General features: G+C 44.5%; 1 protein-coding gene across 3 annotated transcripts in view; it reads left to right on the top strand.

Moving 5' to 3' along the window:
• LOC110972368 (TRPM8 channel-associated factor homolog) overlaps positions 1-16,767 on the top strand; it is a 36,173-nt gene continuing 19,406 nt past the window's right edge. For 2 of the 3 annotated variants that reach the window (XR_007946007.1, XM_051958094.1), the window contains exons 1-9: positions 56-227; positions 1,744-2,516; positions 2,908-3,124; positions 4,141-4,432; positions 12,011-12,312; positions 12,471-12,645; positions 13,741-13,835; positions 15,052-15,262; positions 15,922-16,158. Coding sequence is in view for 1 of the 3 variants with exons in the window: in XM_051958094.1 (XP_051814054.1) it covers positions 1,870-2,516; positions 2,908-3,124; positions 4,141-4,432; positions 12,011-12,312; positions 12,471-12,645; positions 13,741-13,835; positions 15,052-15,262; positions 15,922-16,158 (2,176 nt within the window). In the remaining 2 variants the exon portion in view is untranslated. Of the gene's footprint in view, positions 228-1,743; positions 2,517-2,907; positions 3,125-4,140; positions 4,433-12,010; positions 12,313-12,470; positions 12,646-13,740; positions 13,836-15,051; positions 15,263-15,921; positions 16,159-16,767 lie in introns of all 3 variants that reach the window. The other variant, XR_007946008.1, reaches the window with a different exon arrangement.

Raw genomic sequence — 16,767 nt, 5'->3', positions numbered from 1 at the left:
CGTGTAGAAATGTGCTCTTCATCATGATTTCCGCGCTGACTGGTGCCGCCTCCTATTTCCGTCTAAAGGGATCCGCCAAACAGGAGTAAATATCGACTTTTAATGTATCTTGTCTGTGTAGGTTCTCATTCAGGGAGGATTTTAATGTATCCTAACTCTGTATTTGTTGACTTGCGTAATTTAAAGCAAGGCAGGTAGCTACGGAGCTCTTGAAATCAGCTGAATATGTAAGTAGTTATTTCTTGGACGTTTATGGAGTTGTTTTGAATGTTGTCACTGTTCAGATACTATTTTCCGTGTTAAGTCCTCCTCCCAGAATGAATGCGGAAATTTGCCGGGTGTTGTGCCAAAGATTGATTGTCTGAAAAAAATGATTGAAAAATGATTATGTGGCAGCCACATAATTATTACAATATGACACAATATGCAGCCACATTGTGGCTGCATATTATGTCAGTGATTACATTTATTTAGATATTTACTGTCTCATTCATTAATGTGTATTTATTTTTTATACTTTGAATAATGTGATGATTGTAGCCAATCCAGCTGTTCTTGATAAAACAGTGTCAAAAAGATCAATTCGATACCAAAATGGTCACATATATCAGAACCACTAACTGTAAAGACAGGAAGAATAATCAGATTTTTAACTATATATGGGTGTATTGTACCTGATGTACAGTCTGTTTCAGAAAAAAAATAAGTTAAAATTGTGTGATTTTTGTAAAATCACTACTTTTCTACATGCTTCATTCAAAGTTTTCCAAAAGTATACTGTTCACTCCAGGTGAAATATCTTTCTAAAGGCAAATTGCAGAGTTTGAAAATGCGTAGTTTGTGGACGTTGTAAAAATGTAAACATTCAAATGTTTATAACTTGTGGAGCTTCTATTTTTTTCCCAGTGTTGGGACATTTATTACATGTCGAGTGAGGGTTTTTCAGCTGTTGTGAAACATAAACAAAGTCCAACTTTTGTCTTTTTTTTCTTATGATCCATGACCTTATACATTTGTCATATTGCACCTCATTTCCAAAAAGGTGCAGGACTTTATAGTGCAGTGATAAACTGCAGACTTTGACATTTGCAGAACAGATGGTGGTGTTTTCAACAGTAACGTCTGATGCACTTTAACCGTATGATGGTTGTGATTCTGTAATGGTGATTAATCTATTATCAAACATATTTATCATAGGCTTTTTCAAGAAATAAAAAAAAAACAGATGTCAGCACTGCACAGACAAATGTTTGTGTTTTTAACATGTAATGACTTAAGTCTACATGATGAGCAGGTTTTTCATCAGTCAGGGTGTGTCCACATTCACAGCTGCCGGTGTAATCATAGAAATATTGACATGCTGAGAATGCTGCCATACAGGTGTTGTATCATACCCTTTCCACTGTTGTTTATTTTGGGTGTCATCAACAGCCTGTCACTGGGTGGTCCTCTCAGAAGTCCCTCCTCTGAGTGTCTGTAGTACTCTTGCAGCATTGCCTTCCTGGTAGGCTGCTGTGCTGCAGTCTAATAGCACCAATAGGAAGAATATTTAACTTTGGTTTGGTTACAGTAAAACCTGTAAGCTCTTGGGCCTCAGTGGCACCAAGTGGAGAGCAGCTGTTTAACTTTTAATCTCTGAACCAGTTGTAAATTGTGAAGTTGATTATTGTGAAGAGTAAAATATTTGCCATCAGTAGTACTTGTATATTTTATGCTTTAACTTTTGTCTTTCTATTCCCACAGAAAAGCCAGAGTGACATAACTTCCATCTGTCGAAGAACAACCTTATCTGCCACCTTATTAAAAGCACCTTTGTCTGCAGACCTGCCCTCCACCTCCCACCCAATAAACTTCAGATTCCTTTTCATCATGTCCAACCAGCCTGTTGTAAACCACCATGAAGAAGCCTACATCTCACTGATGAGAGGCTTGAAAGACCTGGACCTGCGGGGCCCTTGTGTTCCCAGTGACCTGGTGCTGATTGGAGATCATGCTTTTCCTTTGGCCATGAACAGCCGAGGCCAGGTCCTGATGGCTGCCTCTCTGTATGGCCATGGAAGGATCGTGGTCCTGGGTCACGAGGGCTACCTGTCCGTCTTCCCAGCTCTGGTAGAGAACGCTCTGACCTGGCTGAGAGGAGATGGATCTGACAACGTCTCTGTAGGGGTGCACAGAAACGTCAAGAGTGTTGCTGATAACCTCCAAAAATCCAGCTTCCAAGCAGAAGTAGTGGGGGGCTTTAAGGGCAATCTTGGAGTTGGTGTTTATGTGACGGACGCCTACAGTGTTGGTGCAGACCCAAAGGAACTGGTGGCGTTTATGAAAGCAGGAGGAGGTGTGCTGATAGCAGGACAGGCCTGGAGCTGGGCTGGAGGCCACCCTAAGGAGAACACACTGCTTCTGTTTGAGGGTAATAAGGTGTCAGGGGTGGCAGGAATCTACTTCTCTGAGCATCCGGGTGAAGCAGAGTACCTGTTTGTTTCTCCTCACATCCCAACCTCCTGGATGTCTGTCGTGTAAGTGCGCAGTGTGTTTCTCGTTTTATATGCACATTTACAATGTACCACTTTGCAAATCACTGCTTTTAAACTGAGACCACCACCACATATTTTGCCCTGCTGTTTAAGACATTGATAATAATATTTAAATGTTCACATGATCACAAAACCCAATCAATTCAGCTATTTTTTACATTTTTGCAATAAATGACACTTCACAATAAATTCTATTACTATTCTAATGTTATCATATTAAAATAAAGCAGTAATTGCCTCCGCCACTCCCAAAACAAAAGACTAAAGAAAGATTGTAAAAAATAAGATTGCTGATTCTTCTTTAATTTTTATACACTGTATTTCTTATTCTTAGTGTTTTCTTCCCCTCTCCTCTTCCTATTTTTACACACAGAATAGGGAAAGACTTTGAGGATGATTTGGAGTTCTTACTGCAGGGGGTTTCAGAGTTTCACATCCCACCTGGATTGGTTGCTTCTGAGGTTCTAGTCCACGGCCCACTGGCTTTTCCCATTGGGACCATAGGCGATGGACGGGCATTCCTGGCAGGAGGCTACTATGGCCAGGGTCGGGTCATTGTGGTTACCCATGAAGGTCTTCTAGGCCAAGAGGTAGAGTAGGCAGTAAATATTGATCTTGAGGTTTAAGGTTTCATAAGTCAAAATAAACACATCACAAGAATTCAGCTAAATTTACTAGGGCTGGTCCAAATAGTGGTTTCTGGTTTCCGGATGTTCGGGCCCTATTAAAGACGAATATCCGAATATTCGTTCCGCCCCTTAACGTGTGACGGCTGGGGGGGGGGCGCGGAGACACCCCGAATATTCGGATCCATTCGTCTGGTCTTCCGGACGCAAATTTTGCACACTGCCTTCGTTTTGTCTTCAATTAGACTGAAGATTTCCCAAACAGCGGAGGTCTTCGACATCTTGTCTTGTGTTTATGCAACGAAGTGAAGCGTGACGTCAGAGTCGGCAGCCACCTGGCCATTCGGGTGGTGGTAACAAACACGAATGGATGAGCCGAGATGAGCCGAACACAGCGGGATGACCCAAAGTGGGCCGATGGCGAAGGGAAGAGAGGAGCTCCGAATATTCGTATTTTCGTCTCGGGGGAGGAGGGGGGTGATCAAATACACATATGTCATAGACATATGTGTATATGTTTATGTGATCACACAATGGAATGAGTCGATATGAGCCAATGTGGGCCGAAGGCGGAGGGAAGACAGTAACGCTAAATATTCATTCCGCCCAGTAACGTGAGACCGGTGCGGGGGAAGCGGGGGCGAATATTCCATCCATCCATCCATTCTCTATACACCGCTTTATTCTCACTCAGGTCACGGTGGGGGGGGCGGGGGCTGGAGCCTAAATTAATATCCAGATAACGCTGTCGCGAACGAATATTCGGATATTCGGGCCCAGCCCTAAAATTTACACAGATGGAAAATGTATTTTTTATGATGGCATTATTTTATTTAGATTGAATCTAGTTGATTGTGAATTACACTTCTGACCACCAGCATTCGACTGTCTGCAGTTTGCTAAATATGTTTTGATCTTTTAAATCTTCATATTGATTTAAGAAATAACCACCTTTATTGTAATGACTGTTTTAATCTCAGGCACTGGCTCCATTTTGGCTCAATGTCATCCACTGGTTGGATGAAGGCCGCAGAGGCGTTGTTGGCTCAATGTTGGATCCTGCCATCAAAATCCTCAGCAAGTCAGGACTGAAGTGTGAGAAGACCGGCTTCAGGAAGGATCTCAGTGTGTTTGTGTGTACAGCATACAGTGATAACCATGTGGAGGAAATCCAAAGTTTTGTTGCAGAGGGAGGAGGCCTGCTGATTGGTGGACATGCCTGGTACTGGGCACAGACACACCACGGGCAAAACCCAATGACAGATTTTGCAGGTATGATGCACCATAAGAATAAGAGTCCAGGCCCAGATAGTGACTTTTACCTGTTTGGCTTTGGTTACCTGGTTTTATTATCAGGAGTGTAAATACATTCAATTGAATCAAATGTTTAAATATCATTGAACCTGTCTAATAAAGTGATGAAGTTTTACAGTATGTGGGAGTTGCAGAGTGTACGAAAGTGTCAAGGTGTCAGGGAAATCCTTGATCGTATTGGTTTAGTATTGAAGGGAAACAGAGACAACTGTTAGAACTTTTTATATCTATGCTACACTCAACAATGTGGCAAGATTTGAGGGAGTGTGCAGTTGGCATGCTGACAGCAGGAATGTCAACCAGAGCTGTTGCTTGTGTATTGAATGTTCATTTCTCTACCATAAGCCGTCTCCAAAGGCATTTCAGAGAATTTGGCAGTTCGTCCAACCAGCCTCACAACCGCAGACCACGTGTAACCACACCAGCCCAGGACCTCCACATCTGGCATGCTCACCTCCAAAATGGTCTGAGACCAGCCACTCGGACAGCTGCTGAAACAATGGGTTTGCATAACCAAAGAATTTCTGCACAAACTGTCAGAAACCGTCTCAGGGAAGCTCATCTGCATGCTCGTTGTCCTCATCGGGGTCTCCACCTGACTCCAGTTCGTCATTGTAACCGAACTGAGTGGGCAAATGCTCACATTCGATGGCATCTGGCACGTTGGAGAGGTGTTCTCTTCACGGATGAATCCTGTTTTACACTGTTCAGGGCAGATGGCAGACAGCGTGTGTAGCGTCATGTGGGTGAGCGATTTTCTGATGTCAATGTTGTGGATGGAGTGGCCCATGGTGGCGGTGGGGTTATGGTATGGGCAGGCATCTGTTATGGACGAAGAACACAGGTGCATTTTATTGATGGCATTTTGAATGCACAGAGATACCGTGACGAGATCCTGAGGCCCATTGTTGTGCCATACATCCAAGAACATCACCTCATGTTGCAGCAGGATAATGCACGGCCCCATGTTGCAAGGATCTGTACACAATTCTTGGAAGCTGAAAATGTCCCAGTTCTTGCATGGCCAGCATACTCACCGGACATGTCACCCATTGAGCATGTTTGGGATGCTCTGGATCGGCGTATACGACAGCGTGTACTAGTGTAACAGGGTCGATTATACAGTGATATATAAGTGTGTGTATATGGAATATATATTGTACTTTAGTTATTGTGATAATTACACAAAATCTGTGTCTGTGTATTTGTTTGTTTGTTTGTTTGTTTCTTTTTGTTTCAGTTAATGCCTGACTAGTTGAGCCTCCTTGTCAGTAAGTGGAACTTTGGTTTGATTTGTACCACTACAGCCACATTCTATGTAAGACTGCCCTCTAAAAGTGGTGTTCTCGCGCCGATTCTCTCCCCTTTTGTCATCAATCTCTGTGGGAGTGGGGCATGTGTTGTAGCGACCACTGACGGGAGGATTTTGTGTTCCTATTTCAATGTCAGGAGCTGGAAAATAAATGGAGACTGCCTCCAACAAGATGCATGCCTGAGTCTTTACTAACACACAACGCAGAGTCAGAAACAAGCCGGTCACACTTGGTGCCGTGACGACCCGTTGCATCTCCAATCAGCACCTGTCTGGTCCCCGGCATTCGGCTGCTGTCACCGGGCTCCTGTCGGCTACTCCTCCCTGTCCTGTCTGCTGCTCCGCGGCGTTGTTGTCTGCGCTCACTTCCGCGCGCGTGAGAGGTTTGCTGACAGATTCAAGGCTCGTTAAAAGGACACTTGCCACCCGTTTAGGAGTGTGTGTGTTTGGTTTTATTTCCCTTTCTTGTTTCTTTCTCCCGCCATTTTATTTCGTGTTAGTTTATGCTGGCGATACTGCTGTGACCAGCCAGTGAATTGAAAGGATAGTTTGATCATTGTAGTGCGGAAGGACAAAAAGACAAACTGTGAGTAGGACAAATATCTGTTATGACTGGGACAGAAGCCTTGTCTTGACAGTGGGTTTGTTGTTCTTATCATCTATTTTGGTCACATATTTGGGAGCCTGAACATTTAGGTACGAAATTATTTTTTTTCTTTTTTTTGCTGGTATTGCACTTATATTACGGTATTGGTATGGCTCTTTGGGGTGGATATTTTTCAGGTTCATGTTGTGGATGGAAATGTGAATAATGTCACTTTTGGTGTGGGGAGGGACCAGCAGGTTGCTGGTAGGGGTTGGTCGATGTCTCCCGGTGTTTCCTCATACATTGCTGATCAGACCGTTAACCCACTTTTGACCCCCACTGCTAGTTCCACCCCTATTACCCATGCAGGCCCCAAGCCCACACAAGTCATGCCTGCTGATTTTTATGGGGACATGATTGCAAATCTGGCTAAACAGATTGGAGAAAACATTTCAGCCAGCCTTAACACTATGCGCCAGCCCAGTACCGCTCAGCCTCAGTCTCCCACCACCTGTCAGCCATCAAGTGAGGCTGGTTTGTCACATTTGAAGGTTGTTGTGCAATCAGACACCGGCCCTCCACCTAACTTCAGGGGTGATCATGCTGTGTTCACTGTTCATGAATGGGAGGACATGATGAGATGTTACTTAAATAGAATAAAATGTGACAGTCCTGCTGAAATGCTTGACCTGATAATGTCAAGACTAACTGGCAAAGCTAGGGATGTGGTGAAGGTATCGCTCCGCAACCGTCCTGAATTGAGTATAGCTGACCTGCCCACAGCTGTGTTTGACATACTGAAAGGTAACTTCAGTGAGCTGTCATTCTCTAACTTACCTATGAAAGATTTCTACAGCACCATTCCCTGTGTTGTTGAGAGTGCTATGGACTACTGGATTTGCCTTAACAAGTCCATTGATGCTGCCGACGAGTGTCTTTGGAGGCGGGGTAAATCTGTGGAGGACCCCAGTGCTGAGGTGGTCTCGATGTTAATTAATCATTGTCCTGACCCTAGGCTCGCCATGTCATTCCAGCTGAAGACGCCTGAGCAGTGGACTGCAGCTGAGGTCCAGGAGTATCTGGATGCTCACACGAGGAATATGAGGCAGACAGCAGCCCAGTCCCAATGCACGGTGGGTTTGTCGGCCTACAGTCAGAGGCCTGTAGCTGATTCTTTTCACCCACCCAATCTTAGCGTGGCCCAGCCCGCCTTAGTAGCGCACCAGCCGAAGCCTCCTCCTAACCCTCTTTTGGCCTCTGCCCTGGCCTGTGGTCAGCCCCAGTCAGACAGTGCTGTAGTGAACACACGTGAGCCTGCATCCACGTCCCTGCCTCCTTCTGCCATCTCTTTCCCAGCTCACCCTGCTGTTGATTCATCTACTGCCAATTCTGGTGTTCAACAAGTTGTGGCGATGTTTGACAAAGTTCTGGCCTTGTGCAACGCTTCCCTTGGAACCACTCAGAGGCCAGTCAGCCGTCAGCCAGGAAATCGTCAGCCCGCCCACCATCGAAATGGTCGACCCTGTAACTTGCAGGCTTCTGAGCCCTTGACATGCAGGGTCTGCAGTTCCAGGGACCACACTACCCATGCACACTGCAGGCTTTACAGATTGTGCCTCAACTGCTTCAGTCCTGGCCACATTAGGAATCAATGCCCGCAGGCCTCCCTTTCTCCAACCACGCCACCACCTTCTCCTTCCAATGCAGATTTAAACTAGCCCGCCTTTGTAGTGAGAGGGATAGCATGGACGGTACTGGTGACACCCTCAGTGAAGAAAATGACTTGCAATCAATCTATGTGAGCTGCTGTAGTAATCTTTCTGATGACAAAACCGTTATTGTTGTGGGTTCGCATAGAGTAGAGGGAGCTAGTGACTTGTTTTATGCTCCAGTAGGTATCGGGGGTCAGTCTACATTGACAGGGAGGCTTGCTTCAGGGAGCATGTCATGCACACTCAGTGCAGAAGCAGAGTCTGAGCTTAGGGCCGCTGGTGTTCTCCCCAGTCCTCAACCTGTGCCTGAGAGGGTGGTTCTTGTTGGCTGCGGTGGCCTTACGACGCAACCGAGATGTATCTATGACCTAGAAATTGAGCTTTATGGGTCCAAATTCAGTGTGCCAACTTTTCTTGTCCCGGGGCAGAAAGACAAGCTCATCATAGGGAGCAATGTCAGATGAAATCTGATGAGAGGTACTGGGAGCTCATCCACTCCCAACACTTCGGACCCTGATTGTGAGCAATTTCTTCAGCTGCTCAGCTGCATTGAAGGTTGAAGGTTGTGAGGTGTCAGGTGAATGGAAACAGCAGCTAGCTGAACTTGTGCTCATCTACGAAGATGTCTTCTCCAAAGACAAGCTGAAGACAGCCCCTTCCGGCTGCCATATCGCCGTGTCTCTCCAGCACACTATCATAAACTGAGAGAGGTGCTGTCTGAGATGGAGTTGAAAGGCATCATCAGTAAGTCAGTCAGCGAATATGCTTCGCCACTGGTCCTTGTGTGGAAGAAGTCAGGAGAACTGAGAATCTGCACTGACTTTCGCTGGCTTAATGCCAAAACCGTCAAGGACGCCCACCCGCTGCCTCACCGGCCCGACTGTCTCGCTGCCCTTGGGGGCAACTCCTTTTTCAGGACCATGGACCTCACATCGGGGTTCTACAACATCCCCCTCCATGAGTCCGACAGGCGGTACACGGCCTAAACACGGTGTGTTTGGTGACTTGAACTTCTCCAGCCTCCTATGTTATCTGGACGACCTTGTCTTTGCCCCGTCTGAGGAAGAAGCCCTTAAACGGTTGGAGGCTGTCTTCTCACGTCTCCGAGCCAACAACCTGAAGCTGGCGCAGAAGAAGTGCTATTTCCTACGTAGGTCCGTGAGGTTTCTTGGTCATGTGGTGGACAGTAGTGGTGTCTCAGTTGACCAGGAGAAAGTGAATGCCATCTCGGCTTTCAGGAGGGAGGACCTCATGAACGAAGATGGTTGCACTCCATCTCAACGAAGGGTCAAATCTTTCCTTGGGATGATGCTGTTTTATCAGCATTTCATTCCTGGCTGTTCTTCTGTCGCCAAGCCTCTCTACACCCTGACTGCGGGGCAGAAGAGGAAGGCCAAAGGCTCCTTTGGCCGGAGACGGGCTGGCACCTTCCGAGAACTGACTCCTCAGGATTGGACTCCTGCCTGTGAGAAAGTGTTTGAGGACCTGAAAAGCGCACTCCTCAATAATGTGATGTTGGTACACCCAGACTTTGATAGGCCATTCATTCTCTCCACCGATGCTTCCCTTGACGGTCTGGGTGCTGTTCTGTCTCAGGTGCCTGCTGGTGAGGAGAACGCAAGACCAATCGCCTTTGCGAGCAAAACCCTTAGTCACAGTCAAGCCAACTATCCTGACCACAGATTGGAATTCTTGGCTCTGAAATGGGTGGTCTGCGATAAGTTTAGCCACTGGCTCAAGGGTCAGAGGTTCACTGTCTGGTCCGACAACAATCCGCTCACATACATTCTGACCAAGCCAAAACTTGACGCCTGTGAACAGCGGTGGGTCTCTAAGCTGGCTCCGTATTCCTTTGAGATTAAACACATTCCCGGCAGGCTGAATGTGGTGGCAGATGCCCTCAGCAGAGACCCATTTGTGAAGCCTCTGAGGCAGCGGCTGCTGTGTGAACCATACTCTGAGCTGCTAGACCAAGCAGATTATGTCAGCGACGGACGTGTGCAGGATGCCTTCCGCCTCACATGCCAGCCACAGTCACTAGGGGGCCCCTCTCACTCTGCTGCCATTGAGGGTTCAATGTCTGAGGATGATGTCTCCTCCATTCTCTCTTCTTTGGATGAGTGGGACTCTGCTCCCAGGCAGCATGCGGCATCCATAGCTGACCGCCTTGACACCCCCTGGCCAGGACATGTTGCCTTCTTTATCTCCTGCTGAGCTTTAGTCACACCAGCAGCAGGAGAGTATTAATGACTGGGATATTGGTTGCACTGCCTCATGGGTACGTGAGCAGTCCTCCACTGATGAGCCCCTTGGTTCAGAATGTCCGTCACCTCCTGTTTTAGCAACCTTGCCTATTAATGGTGACCCTGCCACTGCTGCTCGTTCATGTAATTTGGTTGTGGTTCTTAATGGCCTGCGTGCTATTGACAATTGTTTTGCTACCCAGATGTTTGTGTAATTCTGGGGGGGTGAGTGTAACAGGGTCGATTATACAGTGATATATAAGTGTGTGTATATGGAATATATTGTACTTTAGTTATTGTGATAATTACACAAAATCTGTGTCTGTGTATTTGTTTGTTTGTTTGTTTGTTTGTTTTTGTTTCAGTTAATGCCTGACTAGTTGAGCCTCCTTGTCAGTAAGTGGAACTTTGGTTTGATTTGTACACTACAGCCACATTCTATGTAAGACTGCCCTCTATAAGTGTTGTTCTCGCGCCGATTCTCTCCTAACCTGGCAATAGCCAGATTAATAATTGTGTAGTACTTGATAGTACTCCACAATATCAATCTGGGACCGCTCCATGTAAATCCGTTCGGAGGAAAGAGGCACGGATTGGACAATGCAACAGTATGTCCCGCCTCTGACAGATTTGTTTTTAGCCAATCGCGGGATCTTCACAACGAGCGGAGCCAATTGGTAGATTAAACTCTTACCAAAACCTGTAGGTAAAAAAGCACAAACATCTTTACCATCCAGAAATGCGCAAAGCGCCTCTCGTTCTTCCTTCAAAGAAGCGATAGGAGATTCAGCTAAAACTGACTTAATAGCAGCATCTACATGATCGTTGTCCTCCGTTGCCATGTTTGTTTTGATCTACTGGCGCTTGGTGTCGTCTTCACACCCGGATATCCCGCCCCACACACGAATACTGCTGCGTGATTGGCCCGTGCCAACTTGGCTCTGTACGAACAGTGAATGCGGGAGCGGAGCAAGATGGTTTCTTGAGAGATTTGTGAACTCACAAATATCGCGAGAAATCAACTTGCTGGCAAGGTTAATTCTCTCCCCTTTTGTCATCAATCTCTGTGGGAGAGGGGCATGTGTTGTAGCGACCACTGACGGGAGGATTTTGTGTTCCTATTTTAATGCCTGAGTCTTTACTAACACACAACGCAGAGACAGAAACAAGCCAGTCACACCAGTTCCCGTCAATATCCAGCAACTTCGCACAGCCATTGAAGAGACTACAGGGAGTTGTGTGTTGGCAAGCAGAGGGCATTGTGGGGTTGCCTCATCATGATGAAGCCTTCTGTGGTGGTGAATTGCTTCCAGTCAGAGCTCACGTGATCAAGTCAAGGAAACATTTGTACAGCTGAGGGGTTCATATAACCAAGCAACTTTTCATTATTTTTTAAAATGTTTTTTTCAACAAATGACAAAATGTATCACTAGTGCATATACAGCAGCCACAATAAGGAAACTCAGTAGTCCTGTGAGCTGCAGCTGATTAGGGCAACAAGAGAGCCAGTGAAGAATTGTTGAATTGAGTTGTTGAATAGCAGAACCACATTTAGACTTGGGCATCAAACCAACAACATGATTAGCGTCTTTAGAATCCACCCATGTCAATCCAGTCTTAGCCATAAAACTTCCAAGGATATAACACAGTAGATGAATTCATATTTGTGGCAATGTCTTTCAGGAAACAAGATCTTGACCAAAATGGGTCTGAGCCTGTTGGGGTCAACGATCGGAGGAGGTCACTACAAGGCTCCTGTCCCCAGTCAGGCCATCAAAGATACCTACCACTTCCGCCATTCTCTGCGCCGCTTCGCCAGCCATGTAACAGTGGGTGAAAAACTTAACAAGCATGACGAGGAGTGCCTTATAAAGCTCGGCCACGACTGCACCACCTACTTGCGCAGGAACGCTCACCACTGCTCCGACTATGCACAGGTGGTGTCCACTCTCACTAATCTCTTGATGAAGTCCGGCTTGCCAGAGGTGAGGAGACAAAATAAAAATAACACCTTTATAAACATTTCAGTAAACCAGCACAAAGCTGTAGTGACTGTTTTGTAGGATACTGAGCTGTGCCAGCACATCTTATTGTACTTAGTGGCCATTAGATATTGCAGCAATGCCTTTTTTTCCCCTTCAAGGTGAGTCACAGCTGCCCTGTGAAGAGTCCCAAAGACCACCTACTCCTCAGCCTGGGAGCAGAAGTGTATAAGGCTTGCCCAAATCCTGATGCCCTTCTGCCCTACCTCATCAAGAATAACCCGATGATGCCAGTTGTCTATAACCACAACATCAAGATTCACGTCAACACAGCAGGTTAGATCTCATTGTTGTGTGCAAATAGGAGATAGCAGAGAACAATATATACACAGAAGATTTTTTTAAGAGGACTGTGTACATGAGGATGAGGTTGAAACAGTTATTGCACTGAAGAGGTATGCTAGTGTGAGGGGAAAAAAGTGCAGCATTATAAACCACAACTCCAAATTTTTCCTTTGTTTTAGTGTAAAAAAGTACATTCAGAAAATATCCATATTTAATGAATTCTCTTTTTATAAAACATTATGAACAACCTGAAATTTCTGAAGAAAAATTAATTCAGTTTCAGCAACATTATGCCTCAGTTCATCATTTAGACATTACAATTTACAGATCACAGTGTCCACAAAACAAAACATTTAGTCACAGGTATCTGGAACTTAATGATATAGTATTTTACATTATGATTAAAATGTCAAAAGTCAGACAAAAAAAAGACAAAAACAACACAAAATATTACAAAAATGAGACACAACAGGACAAAAGTGAGCAACAAAATGACAACAAATGAGACAAACGACATGAAACAAAACAAAAAAGGGACCAAAAATTAAACAAAAAAGTTACAAAGCGATGAAAAAATGGACAAATGACACAAACAAGACCAAAAGTGACAAAAGTGAGGAACAAAATGCCAAAAAAGTAGACAAACAACACAAGCGAGACAAAAAGCACAAAATGACACAAACGATACACAAAACTACAAATAAAGCAAAACACAAGATGACAAAAATAAGACAAAAAACACAAGCGAGACAAAAAGGAAACACAAAACGACAAAAACACGAGACAAACTACAAGTCAGACAAAAAAACAACACAAACATGATAAAATGATACACAAATTGACACAAGATCAATGAATGATCTAATATTTTACTCTATGATAAACTTGTCAGGATCTAGAAATTTTTAAAAATTTATAATTTTACACATTTACAATTTGCAGTCAGTGTCTTCTCTGTAATTTTTACACCTTACAAAGTCTTCCTGCGGGCCGGATTGGACCCTCTGGAGCACCGACTTTGGCCCGCGGCCACATGTTTGACACTCCTGTATTAGAGGTTTTAATGTCTGATGTTGTGTGTGTCAGGAGGGGAGGAGTGGATCAGCACAGGACTCTACCTCTCTAAAGGTATGAAGACCTACATCGCCATACCTGCAGAGATTGTCAACAAGGGATGGCAGGTACATAACACATGGTTGAATAATTACTAACTGTCTGATAATGATGGAGGTCCAAGTTACCCTGTGAAGAACCCCTGTCCCCCACAGTCACCAAGCTCCCTGTCTATCTCAGACCCCGGTCCAGCACACTGGGCTGCCCTGAGCAACATCAGCATTTACTCCCAGAGATGGTCGAGCAAACCCACTGAGAAAACAAACTCTGTCTGCCATGCATGTGCAGCCAGGGCCCATTCCCTCTAATGGACCACCTCAAACCCACTATCTGTTAAAACCCCTGTGTCTATCAAACCCCAGACTATGGAGTTGCAGAACAACCCACCCTTGAAATCTCTCTGACTCCCAACCCCTGTGGCGCATTCAAGTCCAGTTGAAAATGGAGATTTCTATCTTGCCTCTCAACATCCGCGGAAGCAGGAAGTCACACCCACTGTGTCCAAAATCAACACCCTATAACTCTGCCCTATTTGTTCCAGCCCCACATACAGTCAGTCATACTCCCAATCTATATCTGCAAACCTAGAGGTGTCCCTACCAAATTCATGGAGGCTCTGATGTGGCCTTTTTCACACTAATATGTGGGTGTACATGTCCGCAGACACTCTACATGGATGTTGTAAGGAAAAAATCTGCAGCTGTTTGTGTTGTCAGTCAAACCTCCACCTGTGATTTCCATATGGTCATGACTTTCCTAACTTTTGGTAGTTTTGCTAAAATGTGTAACTGTAATTTCACAAACAGGCAGTGATCAGCTGAGTCAAATGGAACACAAGTTCCATTTGGGTTCAACACAAGTTGAAATGGTGATGTGTTGTTTCCAAGCTTTGCTGTCACCATATTGTGTCCCTTTCCTCCCTTTTTATTCCATTTTAAACCCTCGTGAACTCACACACTCAAACACTACAGCTGTGACATGAGTCTGTGAAGGTTTAGTGTTTAGTGTTGGGCTTTAGGGTGGAGATTGAAACTTGGTCACAGTCCCGGCCTTGCTTTTTCAGGGCACGCCTACAAAGAGGAAAGCGTGAGAAAAACATTTGGAAAGCAGCCTTTCAGAGCCATACTCTGCTCTGTCTTTAATCCAAATAAAAATCGGTTTTGTAGCAGATGCTACTTCTCTGTTTAATATTTCTGTATTCATCTCTTCAGACTTGCACCAACCTTTTATTTATGGTGTGAATAATACTTTTAAGCATTAATACATTCTCCATTTCTTCCTCAGATTCAGATAGGCTGTCAGACCGACAGACTGAAGTCTCAGGAGTTGAAGAGAGCACCATGTGTTCATGAGCGGTTTCCTGTTACCTCAGAGATGATGCAGGTGTGGAACCTGTGGGGGGGACTCCTTTACCTGGTGGCTCCACCCAAAACACAAGTGGATGGTGCAGAGGTGACTGTGCAGATGGCTGTACCTGCACCGTATTATAAATCTGGTGAGTGTGCAGTGGATGGAGCTGTGTCTGAAATGTGTATTTGTATCATTGTAGGGTAATGGAAAATGGCTGAGGATTATTTATGTCCACTATAATAAGGGAAATAAATATCGAGTTAACAAGTCAGCTATTGTTCTAAAACAGTGCAGTGGTTTCCTAAACTGTTAATCAGATAAACAGTGTGCAGCACCATTATTTTATCTGTCAGAGTCTGTTCACAGGTTATGAACAGTAATACTGAAGATATGGAATGGTGTATAAAGTCTCTTAACCCTTTGATGCACAACATGGGTCAAAAGTGACCCATATTCAATGGGAAATGGGTATCTCTTGACCAATGTTGTGCATCAAAGGGGCAAAACAAAGGAGTTTGTGGAGAATTAACTGATTTCTAGTGCATCTGTTTTTCATGAACCTGTTTGCAGTATGGCTACTGAATATTTCTGATTTACTGTGTAATCTTCTCATTGTTCTGCAATACAATTGTATGAAACTAGTACCTAAAGCACATTCTCTAACAGTGTAGCTGTTTGTGAAAACTGTCAAAACATTGGACATATAGGACACAGGTTTTACTATTCTAGTGTGGGACATTTTACCAGATGATTGTGTAATAATTCATTGTATTGTTGAGTTTTGAATCCACTTGTTCTTTTCAGGTGTGACAACTGCAGCTGACTGGTCGTTGCTGCGTACAGCTCCTTCACCCTGGGCAGAGCTGGAGTTTGACAACATCATCCTCACCGTGCCATCAGATAGTGTTCGTGGCCTGGATCGCCCTGAGGAGCTGGCAGCTCTCTGGAACGACATGATGAAGGCCATTGCTGACCTGGCGGTCATCCCACACAAATTCCCCCGCAAAGAGCGCTTTGTGGCCGACGTGCAGATTTCCCACGGTTAGTGTGTTTGGCTGTAAAACTCAACATTTCCTATTATCCTGTTGAGAGTCAGGAAGACATGAAGGCTGTCCTAACTCATGACAGGGAAAGTAACTCAGTACTCTTTTACTTACTATACTTAAATGCTATTTTGAGATATTTGTAGTATGTGTTTCCTCTTTCTGGCTCTTTAAATTTCTACTTCACTACAATATAGGGGGGAATATTGTAATTTATATTCCATTACATTTATTTACTAAGTGTAGTCAATAGTTACTTTTCAGATTTAGCTTAATGATACATAAATATAATCAGCAAATAAATCATGGTGTAAAATTGTAGATTCTAATAAAACTTTTTTAGCTGAAGTAAGTGATGATCACATCGATGCACTGATAATTGTAAATCAATTCATTGTAATTCTGCATAATGTGTACTTTTACTTTTTAGTACTGTAAGGAATATTTATATGATGCTGATATTAATGTACTTTTACCTAAAGGGTCCCATATTTCAGTTTTTGCCAGACAGCAGGAGTTCGAAGAGGTGGCTTTGTAGTCAGGACAGTTGGTTCTTGGTGATTTTGTCGGCCTTTCTGTAGACTATGCTGTGGATGGAAAAGATGTC

Source organism: Acanthochromis polyacanthus, chromosome 13 (genome assembly GCF_021347895.1).
Source record: "Acanthochromis polyacanthus isolate Apoly-LR-REF ecotype Palm Island chromosome 13, KAUST_Apoly_ChrSc, whole genome shotgun sequence".
NCBI classification, from domain to species: domain Eukaryota; kingdom Metazoa; phylum Chordata; class Actinopteri; family Pomacentridae; genus Acanthochromis; species Acanthochromis polyacanthus.
Note: the sequence above shows the minus strand (reverse complement) of the source record. Positions and strands in the feature narration are given on the sequence as shown.